At 31.8% G+C, this 19939-nt stretch overlaps 7 protein-coding genes across 10 annotated transcripts; 4 read left to right on the top strand and 3 right to left on the bottom strand.

Annotated features, from left to right (window-relative positions):
* Positions 1-1003: 1003 nt before the first annotated feature.
* Positions 1004-1854, bottom strand: LOC128958609 (uncharacterized). The gene is made up of 3 exons (XM_054304495.1): positions 1583-1854; positions 1428-1505; positions 1004-1342 (listed from the first exon to the last, which is right to left on the bottom strand). The coding sequence occupies exons 1-3, from the start codon at positions 1623-1625 to the stop codon at positions 1086-1088; spliced, it is 378 nt and encodes a 125-aa protein (XP_054160470.1). The 5' UTR covers positions 1626-1854; the 3' UTR covers positions 1004-1085.
* Positions 1855-1913: 59 nt separating this feature from the next.
* Positions 1914-6947, top strand: LOC128958608 (pleckstrin homology domain-containing family H member 2-like). Its single transcript, XM_054304494.1, has 3 exons — positions 1914-2228; positions 2361-3188; positions 3272-6947. The coding sequence occupies exons 2-3, from the start codon at positions 2537-2539 to the stop codon at positions 6901-6903; spliced, it is 4284 nt and encodes a 1427-aa protein (XP_054160469.1). The 5' UTR covers positions 1914-2228; positions 2361-2536; the 3' UTR covers positions 6904-6947.
* Positions 6948-7756: 809 nt separating this feature from the next.
* Positions 7757-8846, top strand: LOC128957420 (josephin-1-like). The gene is made up of 4 exons (XM_054303175.1): positions 7757-8164; positions 8229-8357; positions 8421-8637; positions 8717-8846. The coding sequence occupies exons 1-4, from the start codon at positions 7953-7955 to the stop codon at positions 8837-8839; spliced, it is 681 nt and encodes a 226-aa protein (XP_054159150.1). The 5' UTR covers positions 7757-7952; the 3' UTR covers positions 8840-8846.
* Positions 8847-9393: 547 nt separating this feature from the next.
* Positions 9394-12848, bottom strand: LOC128957462 (sorting nexin-29-like). The gene is made up of 6 exons (XM_054303226.1): positions 12444-12848; positions 12217-12350; positions 11974-12128; positions 10820-11907; positions 9642-10075; positions 9394-9569 (listed from the first exon to the last, which is right to left on the bottom strand). The coding sequence occupies exons 1-6, from the start codon at positions 12510-12512 to the stop codon at positions 9470-9472; spliced, it is 1980 nt and encodes a 659-aa protein (XP_054159201.1). The 5' UTR covers positions 12513-12848; the 3' UTR covers positions 9394-9469.
* A 547-nt stretch (positions 12849-13395) lies between these two features.
* LOC128958806 (acetyl-CoA acetyltransferase, mitochondrial-like) lies at positions 13396-15010 on the top strand. The gene is made up of 2 exons (XM_054304742.1): positions 13396-13778; positions 13858-15010. The coding sequence occupies exons 1-2, from the start codon at positions 13544-13546 to the stop codon at positions 14889-14891; spliced, it is 1269 nt and encodes a 422-aa protein (XP_054160717.1). The 5' UTR covers positions 13396-13543; the 3' UTR covers positions 14892-15010.
* A 387-nt stretch (positions 15011-15397) lies between these two features.
* LOC128957531 (DNA polymerase delta subunit 2-like) lies at positions 15398-16879 on the bottom strand. 3 transcript variants are annotated; one of them, XM_054303307.1, is made up of 2 exons: positions 16787-16879; positions 15398-16741 (listed from the first exon to the last, which is right to left on the bottom strand). In XM_054303307.1, the coding sequence occupies exon 2, from the start codon at positions 16739-16741 to the stop codon at positions 15398-15400; it is 1344 nt and encodes a 447-aa protein (XP_054159282.1). In that variant the 5' UTR covers positions 16787-16879. The 3 variants fall into 3 exon arrangements, with proteins under 3 accessions (XP_054159282.1, XP_054159280.1, XP_054159281.1); XM_054303305.1 differs by having other exon boundaries at positions 15398-16725; XM_054303306.1 differs by having other exon boundaries at positions 16805-16879.
* Positions 16880-17194: 315 nt separating this feature from the next.
* On the top strand, positions 17195-19560 carry LOC128958297 (uncharacterized). Of its 2 annotated transcripts, XM_054304114.1 has the most exons (6): positions 17195-17240; positions 17302-17512; positions 17577-17679; positions 17810-17928; positions 19013-19165; positions 19233-19560. In XM_054304114.1, exons 2-6 carry the CDS (start codon positions 17455-17457, stop codon positions 19301-19303), a joined length of 504 nt encoding a protein of 167 aa, XP_054160089.1. In that variant the 5' UTR covers positions 17195-17240; positions 17302-17454; the 3' UTR covers positions 19304-19560. The 2 variants fall into 2 exon arrangements, with proteins under 2 accessions (XP_054160089.1, XP_054160088.1); XM_054304113.1 differs by lacking the exon at positions 17195-17240 and having other exon boundaries at positions 17260-17512.
* Positions 19561-19939: the final 379 nt, after the last annotated feature.

Genomic DNA, 19939 nt, shown 5'->3' with positions numbered 1-19939 from the left:
TCATTTATCTTAAATTAAAAAAAAACTATAAAAAAAATTATATTTACCGATATTATTATTTTCTAATACAGTATAGTACAGTACATTTGGTTACGTATATGTAATAATTGCAACAAATTATTTCCATTATATTATAAAAGTAAATATAACTAATTAATTAATTTTTTATAGAGGTTTATATGATATACCATTAATTTGCTTTATTATACAAACCATTTGAATGGATATGATCTCAATTATTATTGTATACTTTATCCTATTTTTTTATCTTAACCATCAACTAGCCATACCTGCTATCTGTTCCGTACCAGTCATAAACTATATTTTTTATTAAATTTTAGTTTAAAACAATATGTTAGTCAAATAACACTCACATTTACACTGTTTCACTATCTTTATAATAGAGGTTTCGGTAATAATTAAAAAATTAATTTAAAAAATACATTGTTTTAACATTTTATTATAAATAAATAAATTGGGTCAAACATATACCCCTCCCATTGTCCCCCCTAACCATTGACCCAATCAATGATGTGGCATCATAGCTTTAATATCGATTGTCCATTGTTTTGTATGACCATTGTGTCCATTTGAAACACTCGACCATTTGATTGGATATCTGTGTCCGTTTTGGTCAGAATGTGATGACAGTCCAATAGCACCGGTATCTATCATATAGGCTATTAGCGGTAATTTTGAATAAAATGTAAATTATTACTTCAATTATTTTTCTAATTACCGATAATATGTATTATCATCTTTTATATTATTAACTATACTTAACCTTTATTATCATTATTACCATTGACTATCATAGTATCAATCGTCACAATTATTACTACAATTATGTTTAACAATTTGTTTGACATGTTTTTTAATAAATTTTAATAACAAATAAACATATGTGTGGTTTAATTTATATACATATATATATATATATATTTATTTATCGTATAATTTATATATGATGTTAATTAAAAATAATTTTTAATACTATAGTGTGTGTGATATATATATATATATATGAGAGAAAGAGAGAGAGAAAGAGAGAGAGAAAGAGAGAGAGAAAGAGAGAGTAAATAACATTATTTATAATTGAGTGCAAACTCTTTGAAGTCGTCATCAGTGAAGACAGATTTGTTGTGATCTTTTTGTTTTTTACCACTCTTTATCTTCTGTTTATTAACCAATAACTTCTTAACCAAATCATATTTGACACGATTTTCATGTAAATCTTTGTACATCTTTATAATTTTCATCTGTTTTTGTCTTTCATTGTTTGTCGTCTCTCTGGTCTTCTTTGGTTTATTTGTTGATAATTTTAGCAAATTTTTTTCGTCAACTTTCAGAAAAATAAGAAGAGATAACAAACAAAACAATTAATTTATCTGTCATTAAATGAATGAATGAAATCAACTGTGAATTACCATTTCGTTGTCTGTCTTTGCCTTTCAGTTTTATCTGTCGTTTTGTCTTTTTGTTGATACTTTTGAGATCAATATCATCTGTAAATGAAAACAATTTGAGACATTTGATTATTAACTGAAGATTATATGTGATATATCTGTAGATATTTTCTTACTTTCCAACAATTGCAACGACTTCTTGAGCAATATTTTGGACATAATTGACAATCAAAATCAATCGTTTGTTTTTTTTTTGTCATACAATTACAATCAATCACTTAATTGTTGTACAAATGCCGTAAAATTTGTCGATTAAGAGAAAGACTCGGAAAAACACAACTAGAAAAAGAAGAAGTGGTAAAAACAAACTGAAATTGTTTTGTCAGACATGTGTTTACTGAACAGTCAATCAATAAAAACAGTGTTTATTAAACACTTTCACTACAATACTGTATGTCTAGTGTTGGGCACCGGTATGTCTGTCACTGGTATTAATATGTCTGGTATGCCCTCTATATGACTACACCAGTAGTAGTAGTCATCCTCTTATGAATCATCTATTGTTGTGATTGTATTGTATTGTTGTTGTAGTTATCAATCAATTAATTTGTTTAGTGATGCCTTTGGGCGCCACCGTTGTTGCCGTGACAATGATGGCCAACCCGTGACCCGATCACTGGACCCGCCACTGACCACTTGAACTATCAGTGTGTCTTATATTCTGTGAAGAAGATATCCATCATCCAGTTATCTTGTGGTTGACATTGTTTTTTAATTAAAAGGTATAACTTGTCGTAATTATCACCCGATTTTGGATCAAATGTGAGTTCAATTATCTTCTGTTGAAAAGACGTTTTTTAAACTTTTTTTTGCACATAATTTTGATTTTTACTTTAATTTATTTTTTGTTTGTTTGAAATTATTTGATGTCATGAATTGATCCCAACATTTAAGTTGTCATGAATTGTATGTCGAAATATTTGCCATTACTTTACGTTTTTTTTAAAGAAAAGTTTTATTTTATGAAATCAATGGGTTTTTTAAGTTAATAACTAAATTATTTGCACACAAATGATATGCCATTTGAATAAATGAATGATTGATTGAATTTAAATAAATAAAATGTTTGAATGGAAATGATCGGCGAATCCATTGAAGAGCCAACACTTTTGGGATCCATTGGAAACAATGGATCCATTGATTGGCAAAAACGATGTATTGATTTGGAAATATCATTACAGCAATTGGCGTCGCATTCAAACAAAGTAAGACACGTCTTCGTCAACAAGATTGCAGATCTGGAGTGTCGTCTAAAAGAGGCCCTCAAGAAGGCCGAAGATTCTGAACACAAGTATTGCTCAATAATTGAATCGCTTCTGAATGAAAGCAATCGAAAACACAAAAAGAAGACAGAAATGGAAGAATCGACACCAGAATTGTCGCAATTGAAACACGCAATGGAAGAGAAAGAGAAAGTAATCAGCGATTTGGAGGTAAAGATTGAAGAACAGAAAAAACTGCGACTCAGAGATGCAAAACAAGTGGAAGAAAAGGCTACGAAAATCAAGGAATGGGTGTCACTTAAGCTGAAAGAATTGGAGGAACAAAACAATTGTCTTCGAAAGCAGAACAGGAAATGCAATGAAGAGTTACAGTTCTTTAAACAGCATTTACACACCGCTAGTCCCGAAACCCGACGCAAACTCGAGTTTGTTTTGAAACAATATTCGGATCAAAGTAGTATCAGTTATGCCAACAATAGATTATACGCGTATCATAACGGTTGGCATTATTAGTATTTTTTTAAAAGTATAAATCACTTTTTGATCCATTAATTCATTTAATGTTTATTTGAACTCTAATAGCAACTACATTCTCGACAAAAGAAGAATTCAAAGACAGACTATCGAAACGAGAATTATATTCCACAGAACGCGACACTAATTACTCGAATAACTCTTCAGATGACGAAGGCTTTAGTCATTCCGGTAGTCAACGGTTTAGTCGGTCGTCGCGACCACAGAAACCAATACCTCAGCCGAGAACCCGAATTCCTGTCGGAAAGAATGATTTGAGTTCATTAGATTTGAATCCATTGATCTGTTATGCCAGTCGTTCATCAAATTCTTTGACCTATTTTTCACGGGCCGGTAGTTTAGACAGAAAATTAGCTGATATGAAGAGATTGAATTTCAATGAACTGAAGAAAAAGAAGAATGTCTTCGCTGCCAATGAAGTACACGACTATTCAGATATCTATACGCCATCTAAGGAAGCAAAAGCTTTTCTTCTGAAAGATTTTGAATCATCAAATCAAAGACCGCCAACACCTCCACTACATCGTTGTCCATCGTGGGAGTCGCGTATCTATCAAATTGCAAGCACTGGTATCCCGAGTGCCAACTCAAACAATTCGACGCCAAATCATTCCATTCGTTTAGCGTCAAGAAATCCAAATAAATACCAACAAAATTATTCGCCGAAAACAATACTCAATGAATATAATGTACCGGTTTTTGCAACAGTTAAAGGAAGAGCTTCAAGAATCAGATCAATTCCTTTTACTGATGATTCGTCTGATTCATCCGATAATGAGACTGATGTACGCATAACTACCACAACTATTACAACGGGCACCACTTCTTCGAGTGGTCACGAAAGCGATCTTTTTGTAACTCCAGCGCACACTTTGAACAGAGATATAACAGTCAATTCCAATTTGTCCGAAGATTATGCTTTACCTCCCGATGCAGTCCTGTCCGCATCAATGGATGTCATTACACTGAACGACGCACCACCAGAAGTACGGGCTCCTAAAAGATTTAGTTCACTTCAGAGACCGACTTCTATTATTAGAGACGAGAAGCAGACGTTGAATGATATCTTTGAAAAGAGCGGTTATCTAACAAAATTAGGCGGAAGACTAAAAACATGGAGAAGACGTTGGTTTGTACTAAAAGACAATGTTCTTTCTTACTATAGAAGTCAAAGCGATGCCAATAAAGGTAAACCTCGAGGTCAGATACATCTGGAAAAGTCGTGTCGCATAACGACAACTAGAGATTCGGGAACATTTCAAATACATACCGGCAATAAAAAGAAAATATATTATCTCACATCAGATTCGATGATTACTCTCGAAGAATGGATAAGAATTTTAAATAGTGTTCTAAAAAGAAATGCTGTTTTCCATATCAATGACGACCAGAAGCCGACAATCGAAGGCTTTGTGACAAAAGTAAAATCCGGACATTCAAAGAGGTGTTGGTGTGCACTCTATGGCAGATATTTGTTTTATTTCAAGTCTCCAAACGATAAGATTCCCGTAAATAAAGTTGATTTGAAATCGGCAAAAGTCGAAGAAGTGGAAAACGTGTCCGACTCGGACAATGAGGACACAGAAGATCCATTAATTCAAAATCGACAAATTAATTATACTATTTCGATATTTCCGAAACATTCCGCAGAACCCATATATTTATTGCTGTCATCCAAACAAGATCTCAACGAATGGTTATACCATTTGACTGTTGCTGTTAGTGGCGAACACTGCGCTGGAACTCCATTCGAGCATTTGGTTTCACGACTGATGAAGGCTGAGGGCGAATGTGCCGAAACACTGGACAATCATTCCTTATGGAAGAATCCGTTGCTTTTGTATTCCAAAGAAAATATTTCAGAACCACTGACAACATTGCCAACCGATTATCTAAAGACCGAAGCCATCAAACTGTTTAAATCAATTCAGTTGTACACATCTGTTCCATTAAACTCTTCCGGTATCGACTATCACGTATCACTTGTTCAGAATTCTCTTCAGTTATGTCTGACACACAGTGAACTACAGAGCGAACTATTCTTTCAATTAATCAAACAATCGTCAAATCATTTCTGTAATAAGCTGTGCGGCAGTTCAGGAGTCCATCAGTTTTTATTATGCGCCACACAGACTATCTTCACATGTGATACATCCGGTACATGCAGTGAGAAGACATCGCCGACATCTATCAATGAATCAGCCGGTCCTTTATGCGGCAATATTCCCGACAAAAACAATCCATTGAATGTTATATTTATTCAAACATTTCAGTTGCTTTCGATCGCCATTTCACTCTTCACACCTCAAAGCAGAGCTCTTTGGTTTCTGAAACAACATTTGCGGCGAACAAGCGATACCGCGACTGATGTCGGAAAGTATGCCATTTATTGTCGCCGAGCACTCGATAGGACACTTAAGAACGGTCCGCGAGAGTTCGGTCCCTCGAGAATGGAAGTTCTTTCAATTCTATTGAGGAATCCCTACCATCATTCGCTTCCCCACTCGATTCCAGTCAATTTTGTTAACCGATCATATCATGTGGTTGGCTTCGATGGTTCGACAACTATCACCGAATTTTGTGATCTACTCAATAGCGAATTCGGCATTCGTGAGAACAGTCTTTCGGGTTACGCTCTCTATAGTGACGATCCGCTCGATAAAGATGTTGAACACCTGTTGGACTGTAAATCAAAGTTAGGGGACATTATCTCGCAATGGGAACGAATTCTTCGCGAGAATCATTTGGGACGTTTCGAAAACACAAAAGTTGTTAAATTGCTTTATAAACAACGATTATGTCTGAAAAGTTCCGTTAAGTCCGAAACCGAAAAGGAGAGACTTTTATCTGTTTACCAAATAAACAATCGGATAGTTTTCGGACGCTTTCCGGTAACTCAAGAATTGGCTCTCGAATTGTGTGCACTATTGGCTCAGATCGAGTTCGGCGACTTTGTGTCTGTTAGTCGACCGCAAATAATTCTACAACAAGTGATCGACTGGTTTTTCCCAATACATTTCAAAGAAGTAAATTTCATGAAAACTTTGATGGAATCTATTCGCGATAAATGGATGGAACTGAAGAGCAGATCAACTGTCGATTGTATACGAATTTATCTGAACTGTTCCCGAAAGTGGCCGTTTTGGGGATCGACATTATTCGAGGCCGAATTAGCGAAACCGGTTAAATTAGTCGATTCATACAATCCATTGCCAGCAGTCATGCAAAGTCATACAAAACTATGGATTGCCGTATCGGATGACTCGATGGCGCTCTTGGATTTTGAATCATTTCATTTGATTACTCGTTATTCGTACAAGAATTTGATGACATTTGGCGGCTGTAGACAAGATTTTATGCTTGTCTTCACATTGAAAGGTGCATCGCTTGAAACAGATTCCGGTTCGGGCACCGGCTCTGGTCACAGCTCACGAGCCGATAGTCACCGATCCGAACGATTGTTGTTTATGATGAATAAACAGAAGATCGTAGAGATAACACATCTGATAGCTGACTATATAAATAGTGATTCGTGTCTTAACGCTGTGTCCACTGTAGAGACACCGCACGAGACACTGGACTCATCATCAGCAGCGGACAAGTGTTGGACAGGGAGTACACTATTCTCAAGAATGCCTTCACTGAAAATGAGTTCCGCTGTATCTCATACTAAACTTTAGCTAATTTTAAGAATATTTTAATTATAAAGTATATATACATTTTACGGCTTTTTACTAATTAATTAATTTTTTATTTAAAGATTTTTTAATCTAAATCTATGTATTTAATAATAATAATAATATTAGTATTTTTATAATAATAATTATATAATTGCCAAACAATTAATGATAGCATTACTCGAGTCATGTATTTATTATATTATAAAAAAAAATATTTTTAAGATTTGTTCACACATTATATGCAAAATATTGCTAATTTTTACAATTTAAAAAAATCACTAAATGTTTTATATAAGCTTTAATAGTATCTTGCAAGTTTAAAAATTAAATTTATTATATTACTTAAAATTAATAAACAAATAAATTTAAATTTTTAAATAAATTTGAGATATTAAATATATTTTGGATGTTTTAATGAAATTTTAAATAATATAAAAATCTGTATTATTATTATTAGTACTATACTGTATTCTAGATATAAATAACAATTGAAATTAATTAAATTAATAAATATAAATAATAGATATAAACCTATAGATCAACATATCTTCAATACCCACCTATACTTAACCCAACCTAACATAACCTTAAAAAATAGAAATAAAATATTCAATCAAATTATTAATCATATGTTTTAAAAAAATATATTATTGTTTAATTGTATTCATGACAACACTAAATGCTTATAAATATTTTTAGCGTATAATTTAGTGAATCGTTTTTTTAATTAAAAAAAAATTCAATTATAAAACATTGTAAACGATTACAATGTATTGATTAATAAACAGCTAATAATTAAATACAGTATTATTAATACTAAATAAATTTATTATTGATATTATCAACTGTTGAGCGCATGCGTCGTACAGTTGTTATGACATATCATTGAAATAATATTGACATCAAATGTAAACATTGAGTGAACAGTCAGTCATCTGTCAGTTTAAGACACAAACAAAAATCATCGCATCATTGGATCAATTGGTCGGACGTCAAGAGACGCACAGACAGACATATCAAATGAATTGACAGATCAATCGCCGGACACAATGTCTTCAAATCCAGTGATGAACGGATTGGCTAATGATTGCGACTCATCATCAGCTGCAGCGATGACAACGAAGTCGGAACAATTGATGGCCAACAGCGGTATATATCACGAGAAACAATGCAAACAAATGTGTGCCAAACACGCGCTCAATAATCTTCTACAAGATGTCGACGCGTTTACTAAATCAGATTTGGATACCATTTGTCAAACGTATGATTAGTCAAAAATGACGAGTGAATTGTCTAACAAATTATTGCCATTTAATTAAACACAGATTATCTCCAAACACCCGATGGCTAAACCCGCACAAGTCGTCGCTAGGTTTAGGCAATTACGACATTAATGTCATTATATCTGCATTGCATACAAAACATTACGAGACCTTCTGGTTTGATAAACGCAAGTATGTCTTCCCGTTTAATCCGGTCGTCAATTATAACTGATTTTGATTTGAAATTCAATTTAGAGATCCCGAGTGTCTTGTATTGGATAATATCAAAGGATTCGTATTAAACATTCCGAATCCCATTTATAATTCATGTAAGAAGTGGACCACCAGTTCATTGTTTTCATTGCCAACCAGTTTGCTCTCATCGCGCAAACACTGGATCGCAATCAGGGCTTTTGGTCACCAATACTATAATCTTGACTCAAAACTCGATTGTCCGCAACTTATTGGAAATGTACGGTATTTGTAGACAATATCTAAGAAATTATAAATTTTAAACCTATTTTTTGTTTATTTCATTGTTAATCTAAAAGGAAAGTCAATTAATAAATTATTTGCGAGAAAAAAACCGGTGCAACGATACGGAAATTTTTGTAATCGTTAGTCAATTAATTGCTGAAACTGAAGCTTGGATTCGTCAACAATATGAAGAATAATTATTATTATTATAAAAACAAATTGATTGATAGATTTGATTACTCGATATATAAAGACATAATATGTATATACAGTGTTTGTGTGTGTTGTGAACAAGTATTATCAATGAAAGTTTTTGTGGAAAATTTATTGACAAATATCAAGTGCCTTGAAATGTATGAACTTTATTTTACCAAAAAAATCACTTTTTTAACAAAACAAAAAAAAAAGATCATTATTATTATTATTAACACAAATGGTAAATTCAATGATTGCTTAAAAAAAATTTCATGAAATTTGTTTGTTTTTTGAGTACAACTTATACACATTATATAAATATATATAAAATAAATTAAATTTATGATATTATACTAATAAAAAATTATATAAATTATATACAAACAATACTGTAATATAAATTAATTACAAATCATTCCTCCTTTTTTTTTATGAAGTCTAGTCAACATACATATTGTTTGTTTCTTATATTTAAATAATAAAAAAAACTTGAAATAAAAAATTTAAAATCAACTAAAATATAAATATATATACTGTATATATGTATTTAAATAAAAAAAAATTTGATAAAACTAATATAAAAATTTTACTTAAAAGTTTGTTTGGTCACCACTCAAACTTATCGGCCACTCTTATAATCCCATGTAATGGTGCTCTTGAGGCGGATCATTGGTACTGAAATTCAAATGAGTCTCAGATCGGGAACGGCCTTGACTTTGGACGAACCGTTCACTATATATACAATTACGGTAATTATCAATAAAATCAATGATATATAAGTATTTATGTAAGACAACAACAAACCTGAGGAATGGTAAAACAGCGATGAGGTGTTGTTTATCAGTAATATTATTATGTTGTGTTTGGAGTGCATTAATCAGATTTCTCAGATAGTTTTCCAGTCGTTTACGTCTTTCCTGAACCACTTTCGAGTCTTTATTTCCGATAGTCTTTTTGGGCGGAAAGTCAAATGTATTGAGAATTTGAATCTTTTTGCGAAGAGATTTGTGTAAACTATGAAATTGTGAATAACGTCTGTAGACATTCCATTCTTCTTCTTTAATTCGGACATAGATTTGGTAAATATGATGTGATTTGCTTTTTTGGCCGCCGGCCAGAAATACCGTCGGTATCCAGATATGTATGAGCGGACTAATTGTCGATTGTATTGACAGATCAGTTTCGAAATCAGATGAAACGCTTATCAGATCTTCGGTCACTTCGTTAACTTCCGGCAACTTTTTTAAAAAAAGCAATTTCAGAGAAATTGTCAAAAAATATAATAATGACTATTGTATTGCACTTAAAGCTCAGTTACTTTCGAGTACCTACTCATCAATTCATTAACTTTTATATTTAAGTCAATGGAATACTTTACCGTAATATTAATTAATTTAAATTTAGTATTTATTATTTACTATATATCCTAATAATTAATTGTTTTCAAACTTAGTCTTAATTAAAAACTAAACTTAATTATTATAAATACAAATTAATAATTATTTCTGTAATAAATAATGATAACAAAATTGAACAAGGATAAAATAGAAAAACATTAGTAATTCATAGATTCGTATATAACTTATACTATAATATTATAATATAATATAAGTCAATCTACTTTAGTATTCATATAAATTATAATATACTCTTTAATTAATATAGCTTAATTTTAAATTGACTTTAATCATAATTATTGTTCAACATTAATTGACAAATAAAAATTGATAAAATTAATTTCATACTCTCATTAAATTTATTATTAATAAAAATATAGAAAATTCATAACTATCACCAATCAATCGCTCTTTAAATTAATATACATTTTTAATTTCATGAGTATATAAGGGAAATATTGATATGAGATAACAGTGCAAATAGTATTTGATGTGTAATGTAATTAAATTAAAAGCTGTTGTGTAAATGATTTATAAACTACACCAAAAATACCGGTAAATAAAAAACTTTTGTAATACACTTACCGGTCCTCTTAAGTGAACCAATTCATCCTTAAGTCTGGCTATGAGTGCATCCTTTTGTGCGATAACCCGATGCAAGTGTTGATTAAACTCAACCAACTCTGCGTGCATTTCTGCCACTTCGACCAATTTCTTCTCGTATTCATTGATCTCATTATAGTAACTCTGGTTTTGCGACTCAAACGCTTTACTTTCTTCAAATGATTGTCCAATAGCACCGGTATTAGTATTATTATCAATGATAACATCCTGACCCGTATTGCCCGAGTATTTTAATAGTTGAACGGCTGCTATATATTTATTGAGCTGTACTTGTAGTAAATCATTGTCTTTATTTAGACTATCGTTTTGAGCCATCAATTTGGACACCTTTTCCTCAAACATCTCTTTCATACACTGATTCTCGGCTCTCAATCTCTCTAATTCATCCTTATCTGCATTTGATTCGACATTTGTCTCTTGACTCGACTCTATCTTTGATTCTTGATTTTCATTCAGACTTAATTTGTCTGAATCACAGACACTGGTGTTATCGACAATCAATTCTAAAGTATTGTTAACATTCTCAGCGCCCAATGGTGTCAATACGACATTCCTATCAGCCGATTGTGAGATAAGTGATGAACAGTTACCCGTCATATAAGTGGATGACATTTGTCTGTCGGAAAATATAGAGTCCGGCGATGAAAGACAAGTGGTTGGAGCGCTTCGGGCAGCATTCAAGTGGTCCATCTGGTCATTATCATCATCACTCAATGATATCACATTAACTTTATGTCTGCGTCTTCTAATCCCTGGAATTGTTTCCGATTTACAAAGAACTGGTAACGGATCAGATCGACTGTTCTTCTCGATAATTTTACTATCGTAATCAAACTCTGCGTTGTCTATATTGATTGCAAACAATATAGAGTTCAGTCCGCGTGAAATGGTAGGCAAAACAGAATTAATATCTTCGTCTCTCATGAAAGCATTTTCCTCATAGAAATCATTGCGAAGAGTCGTTGAATCGGTCAATAATGTTAAGACATAGCGCTCTAATGAATGCTCATTCAATGAACTTCTTAGCCAAGCCTTTCCTCGACCAAAGTCTACAAAGATTAAGACATTTAATACAATTTTCAAAACATTTATTAAAAATCAATACAATTGTATACCTGTCCTAACATTCCTCAGCAGTCGGTATCGATCAAACTCGTGTCGAGTCAGATGAAGACTTACAAAATGCCAAAAACAGACAACTGTTTCATGAGATTCTCCAAAGCCTTGTGTGGCACTAGTACTACGGGTTACGCCATTAATACCGGATTTACTGTCGAGAGAGAAGACAATAGTCATACAATTTAATCATGAATTTGATCGACGAGAAGACAGAAAACAAAACAAAAAGATAAACAAACCGTTTGTAATGAATTAGATTACGATTACGTCTTAGTCTGTGTGTTAGAGCCGACTCAAGTGATTCGCACAGTTCTACCACTCGAGTATCCATATCGGTGGCCAACTCGGATCGGCCGCCGAATCTGGTCTGACACTAATAAAACGCAGCAAAAAAACAAAACAATTATCATTTATTAATTCATATATATTTTCTTAGCCATAATCAGTCTTCATATATATGTCTCACTTGTTTGACTGAATCCAACAGACGTTTAACAATTGCCTGTTTCTCGTCGTTGACACCACTGGTGGCCATTGCATTAACCGATCAACCGATGTGTCTATATATCGGGGACAACACCGTATAGTTGTCTATATGTTAGACCAACATATTGTTTGGACACAAAAACTATATGACAAACGGGTTTTCGTAAAAATATTAAAACTTTTGGATCCGATCGCCACTTATTGTTGCTTTTAGTCCAACAAAAGAGGCGTTAAATTTCCACTGAATTTATATAATAAATGAATCGCTTTTCACAAAACAATGAATGAAAACATTTATTATATTTTTAATTTAAAGCAAAATGTTTTGCTTTAATATTATTATATTTTATATGTTTGTTATGTTAAGAGCACTGATTGATTGATTGAACTCAATATACTGTAGAAACAAAACATATGATATGAATGCAGTGTATATAATGTGATATACAATGAGTTTATTTATACGTAAATTACAGTACGTATAGTAAAATACGATATATTTTTATATAACGTTTTGTGTTTCATTCAATACATTTACAAACAGTCGTTCAATACGTGTATAGCATTTATTATAGTAATTTTATTTATGAAATAAAATATATATTTAATATTATTTAGGCTCTTATAGTCTATAAAAAAATAATTACTTTATTATAATAATAATAATAATAATAATATCAAATGAATTATTAATTGTCAATATCTGTGCATTTAATATAGTTTTGACAATCAATTTATTGGAAATTTTTTATTTGAAAACATAAATCATTTTTATGTATTGATTATAAAAGTTTTATTTTGTGTTTTTACAATATATTCAGTATTAATATTACAGTACTTTTAGAGTACTTTTTTCTCATTACAGTAAATGTTACGCTTTTTTATTTAAATACTGTATTAATGTATTGGTTTTAACATAAGATATCATATGTTTAGTTGTTTTGATTGACATTAAAAGTCTTGCGATAAAACCTTGCGATAAAACAGTTGTAAAATTGATTAATAATAAGATCTAATTAATTATTTGACAATAAATTTTTTATACAATAATTGTTTAATATTTGTCACAAAAAAAACATTATGTTTCGGTCAACAAAATTATTAAATCATTTGCAAAAAGAGACTAAACTTTTGGCAAATCGTTTCTCAACTGGTGGTCAGTTATACAACACCGCCGCCAACGATGTGGTCATTGTATCAGTTGCGAGGACACCGATTGGATCGTTTAGGAGTTCACTGTCACCATTAAGTGCACCACAATTGGGTGCCATTGCCATCAGGGGTGCCATCGATAGGGCCGGAATCAAGAATGAAGGTTTTTCATCAATAATTTTGTTTTATTGAAATAATTGGCAACAAATTTGATAAATTTTGTGGTAATCTTTTTTTTGTAGATATTGGCGAAGTAATGATGGGTAATGTGATGCAATCGGCTCTAAGACAGGCCCCGACACGACAGGCCGCGTTAGGCGCCGGATTGCCCAACACTATCGTTACGACAACTATTAATAAAGTTTGCGCGTCGGGAATGAAGGCCATTATGTTGTCGGCGCAGACACTTATGTGTGGTCATCAGGAAGTGATGATTGCCGGCGGAATGGAGAGTATGTCAAATGTGCCATTTTATATGAAAAGAGGTGACACACCATACGGTGGAGTCAAACTTGAAGACGGTATTGTCTACGATGGCCTAACAGACGCATACAAACTAATACATATGGGTAACTGTGCGGAAAATACGGCCAAAAAGTTGGGAATTAGCCGCCAACAGCAGGACGAGTTTGCTATCAATAGTTACAAACGAAGCGCCAATTCGGCGGCTAATGGCGTGTTGGCCAAAGAGATTGTTTCCGTCACTATTGCTGGTAAAAAGGGTGCAAAAGACACTATTGTATCCGAAGATGAAGAGTTCAAAAGAGTCAATTTCGACAAGTTTTCCACTTTGCCTACAGTTTTTCAAAGAGACGGCGGAACTGTAACGGCCGCCAACGCCAGTACATTGAATGACGGCGCGGCCGCCACTCTACTCATGACTAGAAAATTATGTGACAAATTAAATTTAAAACCATTGGCCAGAATCGTAGGTTTTGCCGACGCGGCTGTCGATCCGATTGACTTTCCAATAGCACCTGCATATGCCATACCGAAAATACTCAGCAAATTTAATATCAAGAAAGAAGATATCGCTATGTGGGAGATAAATGAAGCCTTCAGTGCTGTGGTCATTGCAAACACTCAAATGTTGGACATCGACCCGACCAAAGTCAACGTTAATGGCGGTGCAGTTAGTGTTGGGCACCCGTTGGGAATGTCCGGCGCCCGTATCGTCAACAACATGGCGCTGCACCTTAAGCCGGGACAGTACGGAATGGCAGCCATTTGTAATGGAGGTGGCGGTGCATCAGCTCTTCTAATTGAAAAACTGTAAGAATCTTTGGGCTAACCCTTTATGGCATTTGTTGTTATGAAATGATTTTTTTACAAAAGTGTTTTTATTTAGTCTATATTTTTTATACTCGTTTTTTTATTATTATTAATAAATAAATTCATTATTGATTATAAATTTATATACACAGTAATGATCATCCGATTGATTCATCTCTACCATTGTTAACATTATTTACTAAGAAAGAGTGTACTCTTTGCGATGAAGTTAAACATCAATTGAAGCCATTCCTCAATAGAGTTCAATATTTAGAAATTGATATCAAAGATAAAACTAATGAGAAATGGTTTTCAAAATATAGATATGAAATCCCAGTAATTCATTTGAATAACAAGTTTTTATTTAAAAATAGAGACATAGATATGAATTTATTGGACAAAAAATTACAAGATTTTGAGTCTAATTAAAATGAATTTTTAAATACTCTAATAATTAGATTAACATTTCATTCAAATTAATTTTTAAATTACCGTAATTTTTAAAAAAATTTAATCCAATGCAATGATATCACATTTCAATGATGTAGTATTCAATAGTACGCAAACCATTTTGTCTTCAAATTTGGGAACAGATATAAGCAATACTTTCTTACCGTTTGGTGCATCAAATGATCCGGTATTGAACTCTTTCTGATTGCCAGCAAAATAGACATCGGGATAGTTGGTTATGACAAACGGATCGGTAGTATTGAATGGATAGCTTAACATAGTGTCGGGACAGGTGGGCGCCAAGTGAAGCCATTCCATGGTTTTTCTCATGATTTCAATCGAATCATTCATTTTAGTGTACTCTCGAATTGAGTTGATATTCTGGCCCGAAGTGCCCAATAATTCAATGCCATTGTATTCGGCTAAATGCGGATTTGTTACACATTTGACTGATGACAGTGAAAATGCTTTCTTGAAAATACATGGATGAAGTGGCTGTTGTGGCCAAAATTGTGTCGTCGGATCCAGTGATCCGGGCATAAAATCAATGGGAATGAATTGTCCCAAACGGGCCAGAAATGCATCGAACAGTGCGATGGCGTGTAGTGTCTGAGCCCTGATCTTCTGGTTCCAGAGCGGAAGTTTCTTATCCAACTCATTGTCTACCTCTTGTTTTCGGGCGTCCGTACCGATGGCATTGCCGGCAATTATAAGCCGTGCGATTGACTTGTTTTTGGCAAATTCTGAATTTCCTTTCAATATATCGATCATAATATTCAACGCTTTGGTTAAACTTTGGTTATCTTTCATGAACTTTGAAAATCCCAGACCAGAAACCAGTGCTATGTATTGATCTTTAGGTGCAATAGGTTTGTCAATTGTCATCTGTTCGCTCCAAATACTCGCATAACAAACATCTTCGACGAGAAACGCTGACCGACTCTCGTCTTCGACACCTTTCAGTGCCACACAAATACCGGTGCAATGGTTGTGTACATCCAATCTTAATACTTCGATAGTCTCGTTGTCTGATTGTAACCAAAGCGTGTCTTCATCAGAGATGTATTTCTCGGGTAACGGTTGGCCCAAAACCGGATTGTCATCACTAATCTCTTTGAGAATTGACGGCTGATTCGTGGCCTTCTTGAACAATACACCAAAAATTATCACCTTATCGTTGGCCGCCTGTTGTTCACTCCTTTCAGCCAAATTTTGTAGACTTAATATATTGACATCGGATCCCCATTTGTGGTCAACAGTGTCTTTGATAAAATTCTTCATCTGTTCGCGTCTTGAATTGTAATACGGATAGTATTGTGTATCGAAGTTATGATCTTTGATAATAAATCGGTCATTCTTGTAGACCACCGGACATTTGGCCATATTTTCTTCAATTATTTTCATCTATAGTTTAACAAATTGGGATCAAATTCAAGACAATAAACTAACCAAACAATTGACCACAACTTTTGGCGCCTTTCGTATGGATGTTGTCTTCTCTCATATGGATATTGTTTGCACTGTTCATACATTACATGACAATACTGTACAGGTATTACATAATACAGTATAAGTGTTGAGATAAATATTTCAAGTGTCACTAAAAAGCACATTAAAAAATTTAAAAAAAATATTTATATCAAAAAACATAAAATCCAATATTTTTTGCTATTATATTAATATTTGTAAATTAATTATCAGTTTATTTATATATTTAGCAATTTTATTGTATTAATAAATTTCTAATAATACATGACATTTACAATCAAAATATTACGATATTTGTGTACATTTGAGATATCAATGAATGTGTGAATGAATAAAGTAATGGTTTTCTATAGTAATAGACATTTAAATGCATTGATTGTATTGAATATACTTTAATACACTGTATATGACATATGTATGTAATGTATAATCTATTATAATATATGATATGAATATACAGTACTTATATCTATCAGCGAAACATCACATCACAGACACAGACAGACAAACACATACATCGCTGACTTCAACCACAAGAAGTATTAACCAAATAAACTAAACAACAAAACAATCGCCAAAATTAAACTCAAAGACAAGTGATTAATTGATCCATTAATTGATTGATAGCCATGTATTCGGTATCCAAAGAACATAAGGGAAATAAAATCTTCGCCAAAACGAGAAGAGGTTTATTATTGGGTTTTTTGTTTGTTTTTGATCCGGTTTTTTAAAAATTCTTGTTTTTGTTTAGGTATACCACAAAAGTTGGACAATTTAGACAACAATTCACGCGACAACACCAACAATGGCTTCCGTAAAGACATGAACGGTCTTCATATGAATGATTGTCTTAGGTTTGTATTATTATTATTATTATTGCCATTGGTTTGCATCATCTAATTAGTTGTTTTAATGCTATTTTTATCTGATCCTAAATTTTGATCACCAATTGGATGTATGGATGCCTTCACCAAAAAAATATAGTCAAACGCCAAGTCCGCGGCCAGTATTTCATATGAACGGCCGCAAGACATACCATCAGAGAAATAGTAACGAAAGTATTAGTGCTCAGCACTGGGAGATGATTCAGTACATACATGAAAGTTAGTATACAATTAGTATCCAATTAATCCAATTGCATTTAATTGCATTTAATTTGGTTTATAATATTTACATTTTATATGATATTTTTAGCTTTATTTGCATTTAAATATATTTAATTTTTATTTACTGAATAATTTATTTTTATTTTTTTAAATTGACATCAATATTTTTTTTTTATAAAAATCCGATTATTGATTTAAGTTATAAATAATTAATTTTATTTAAACTTAAATATTAAATATTAAATATTTAGTAATACTAAATTAGTATCATTTAATTGATTTATTCTTTGTAATTTATAATTTTGATAAACTGTTTATTTAACACTACATTTAATTTTACACTATAATCTACATTTCATATACTTTAAATGTGTCTATTATTTAAATCAACATTAAATAACACATATAATTAAACGATTGTTTATTATTACGTTATATGATATAACTTATATCCCGACAACAACTTTATCTTTAAGTTTTAGTCTAATATCTATTTAAATATATATATATATAATTTTTATAATTTGGTTTACCATTAAAAATCAACAATAATTATTAGTTATGACAAATATGTGTTTGAAAACCAGATAAACGACTTCTTTATGATACAAATATGTATAGAAAGAGAGAGAGAGAGACTTTTTTGTTTGAGGTCATCGATAGTACTGTATAACAAAAATCATTAATTTATTTTCAATATTATATTGATTAAGTGAGTGGGAAACCAAAAAAAAGAAGATAATATCATTATTATCAATAGTAATACCAGACATATATCTTATATATATATTAATATATATATAAATCTTCAATTAGTACCAGATTTCACTTTTTAAATATGATAGTAGTTTAAGCAATTGAAAATGTTTATATTTAAAAAAAATCCGTTAATATCGGTTTTTAGTATAAAAGATATCAAAACTAATTTATAAATTAAAACTATTTTTGAAAAAATAAACAAAAATTTTATATATACTATGTATATACTGATTACGGTAAATTAATGAATATTTAATAATTTTCATAACATAATCTAAATTATATCATTATTACCGTAAATTACTTTTCAATTAAATAAAAGGTTGGAAATGTGTTAAAAGAGATTTGGAGTCAAGTCTTAGACATTCAATGGTTGGTGGAAGTGGTGGCGGCGGCGACCATAGCAAGAGCTCAAGCATGAAACCAGTGCCTCAAATATCTTATTACAAGCTCGACAAGTCATCTCATATTCCAAGTATTGGATGAATTATTTTTATTATTTGTTACCATTGATTATAACAATTGATTATATTTTATTACAGAGTTTGAACCCTTTGATCTCGAGACCTTTTGGGGACAAAGACTTTTCCAAAATATAACTCAATCCACTTAAATATTGCCAACATTTTTGTCTGTCTCTCTTTGCGTGTGTGGTGTGTGTGTGTGTATGTTAGTGGTGTCTGATTGTTGTCGTCGCGACATAATTATAAGATCATCAGTGGATACTTCTTGGAGACTCAATTCAGACTTCAATGTGTTCTGAAAATTAGTTTTTTGAAATTTTTATTTTTTTTGTTTGTTTAGTTTTTTTGGATGAATTCCTCTAATTCTCTCTCTCTCTCTCTCTCTCTCTCTCTCTCTCTCTCTCTCTCTCTCTCTCTCTCTCTCTCTCTCTATTTCTATCTCTTATATATTATATATATATATATACATTATATAATTATTAAGATTATAAAATAGTCAATTCATTCCACACATTAACTAATTAAATACAAAAAACAATTATTTTCATTTATTATAAAAATTATAATACGATTAATCTATTAATTGTATTAAAATTTATTTGTTTATTTTAAATTGTAGAGTATTTTTAAAAAATTATATTATTTAAATTATTTTTCATATTTTTTAGCATTTAAGATTTTATTGTGAAAAATTTATAGTACAATTAAATTTGTGTAATAACATTAAGTTTTTTGATACCAATAAGTAATTGGGATATATATAAACTTATAAACTATGTTCCCAA

Source organism: Oppia nitens, unplaced genomic scaffold (genome assembly GCF_028296485.1).
Source record: "Oppia nitens isolate AA-2021 unplaced genomic scaffold, nextdenovo-longstitch-racon4-pilon3 scaffold3_pilon_pilon_pilon, whole genome shotgun sequence".
NCBI lineage: Eukaryota > Metazoa > Arthropoda > Arachnida > Sarcoptiformes > Oppiidae > Oppia > Oppia nitens.
This window is presented reverse-complemented; position numbering and strand designations above follow the sequence as displayed.

Bases quoted from the DNA above. Each gene is read 5' to 3' on its own strand.
- LOC128958609 (XM_054304495.1), bottom strand. From the start codon at position 1,625: ATGTCCAAAATATTGCTCAAGAAGTCGTTGCAATTGTTGGAAA. The intron at 1,506-1,582 runs GTAAGAAAATAT...TTTCATTTACAG, and splicing joins GTCGTTGCAATTGTTGGAAA to ATGATATTGATCTCAAAAGT. The intron at 1,343-1,427 runs GTAATTCACAGT...TTTTTCTGAAAG, and splicing joins CAAAGACAGACAACGAAATG to TTGACGAAAAAAATTTGCTA.
- LOC128958608 (XM_054304494.1), top strand. From the start codon at position 2,537: ATGGAAATGATCGGCGAATCCATTGAAGAGCCAACACTTTTGGGATCC. The intron at 3,189-3,271 runs GTTGGCATTATT...GAACTCTAATAG, and splicing joins ATTATACGCGTATCATAACG to CAACTACATTCTCGACAAAA.
- LOC128957420 (XM_054303175.1), top strand. From the start codon at position 7,953: ATGTCTTCAAATCCAGTGATGAACGGATTGGCTAATGATTGCGACTCA. The intron at 8,358-8,420 runs GTATGTCTTCCC...AATTCAATTTAG, and splicing joins TTCTGGTTTGATAAACGCAA to AGATCCCGAGTGTCTTGTAT. The intron at 8,638-8,716 runs GTACGGTATTTG...TTAATCTAAAAG, and splicing joins GTCCGCAACTTATTGGAAAT to GAAAGTCAATTAATAAATTA.
- LOC128957462 (XM_054303226.1), bottom strand. From the start codon at position 12,512: ATGGCCACCAGTGGTGTCAACGACGAGAAACAGGCAATTGTTAAACGT. The intron at 12,351-12,443 runs GTGAGACATATA...GCGTTTTATTAG, and splicing joins TGTTGGATTCAGTCAAACAA to TGTCAGACCAGATTCGGCGG. The intron at 10,076-10,819 runs GTAAGTGTATTA...TTTTTAAAAAAG, and splicing joins TGGTTCACTTAAGAGGACCG to TTGCCGGAAGTTAACGAAGT.
- LOC128958806 (XM_054304742.1), top strand. From the start codon at position 13,544: ATGTTTCGGTCAACAAAATTATTAAATCATTTGCAAAAAGAGACTAAA. The intron at 13,779-13,857 runs GTTTTTCATCAA...TTTTTTTTGTAG, and splicing joins GGCCGGAATCAAGAATGAAG to ATATTGGCGAAGTAATGATG.
- LOC128957531 (XM_054303305.1), bottom strand. From the start codon at position 16,865: ATGAACAGTGCAAACAATATCCATATGAGAGAAGACAACATCCATACG. The intron at 16,726-16,786 runs GTTAGTTTATTG...AAATAATTGAAG, and splicing joins AAGTTGTGGTCAATTGTTTG to AAAATATGGCCAAATGTCCG.
- LOC128958297 (XM_054304114.1), top strand. From the start codon at position 17,455: ATGTATTCGGTATCCAAAGAACATAAGGGAAATAAAATCTTCGCCAAA. The intron at 17,680-17,809 runs GTTTGTATTATT...AAAAAAATATAG, and splicing joins CATATGAATGATTGTCTTAG to TCAAACGCCAAGTCCGCGGC. The intron at 19,166-19,232 runs GTATTGGATGAA...ATTTTATTACAG, and splicing joins CAAGTCATCTCATATTCCAA to AGTTTGAACCCTTTGATCTC.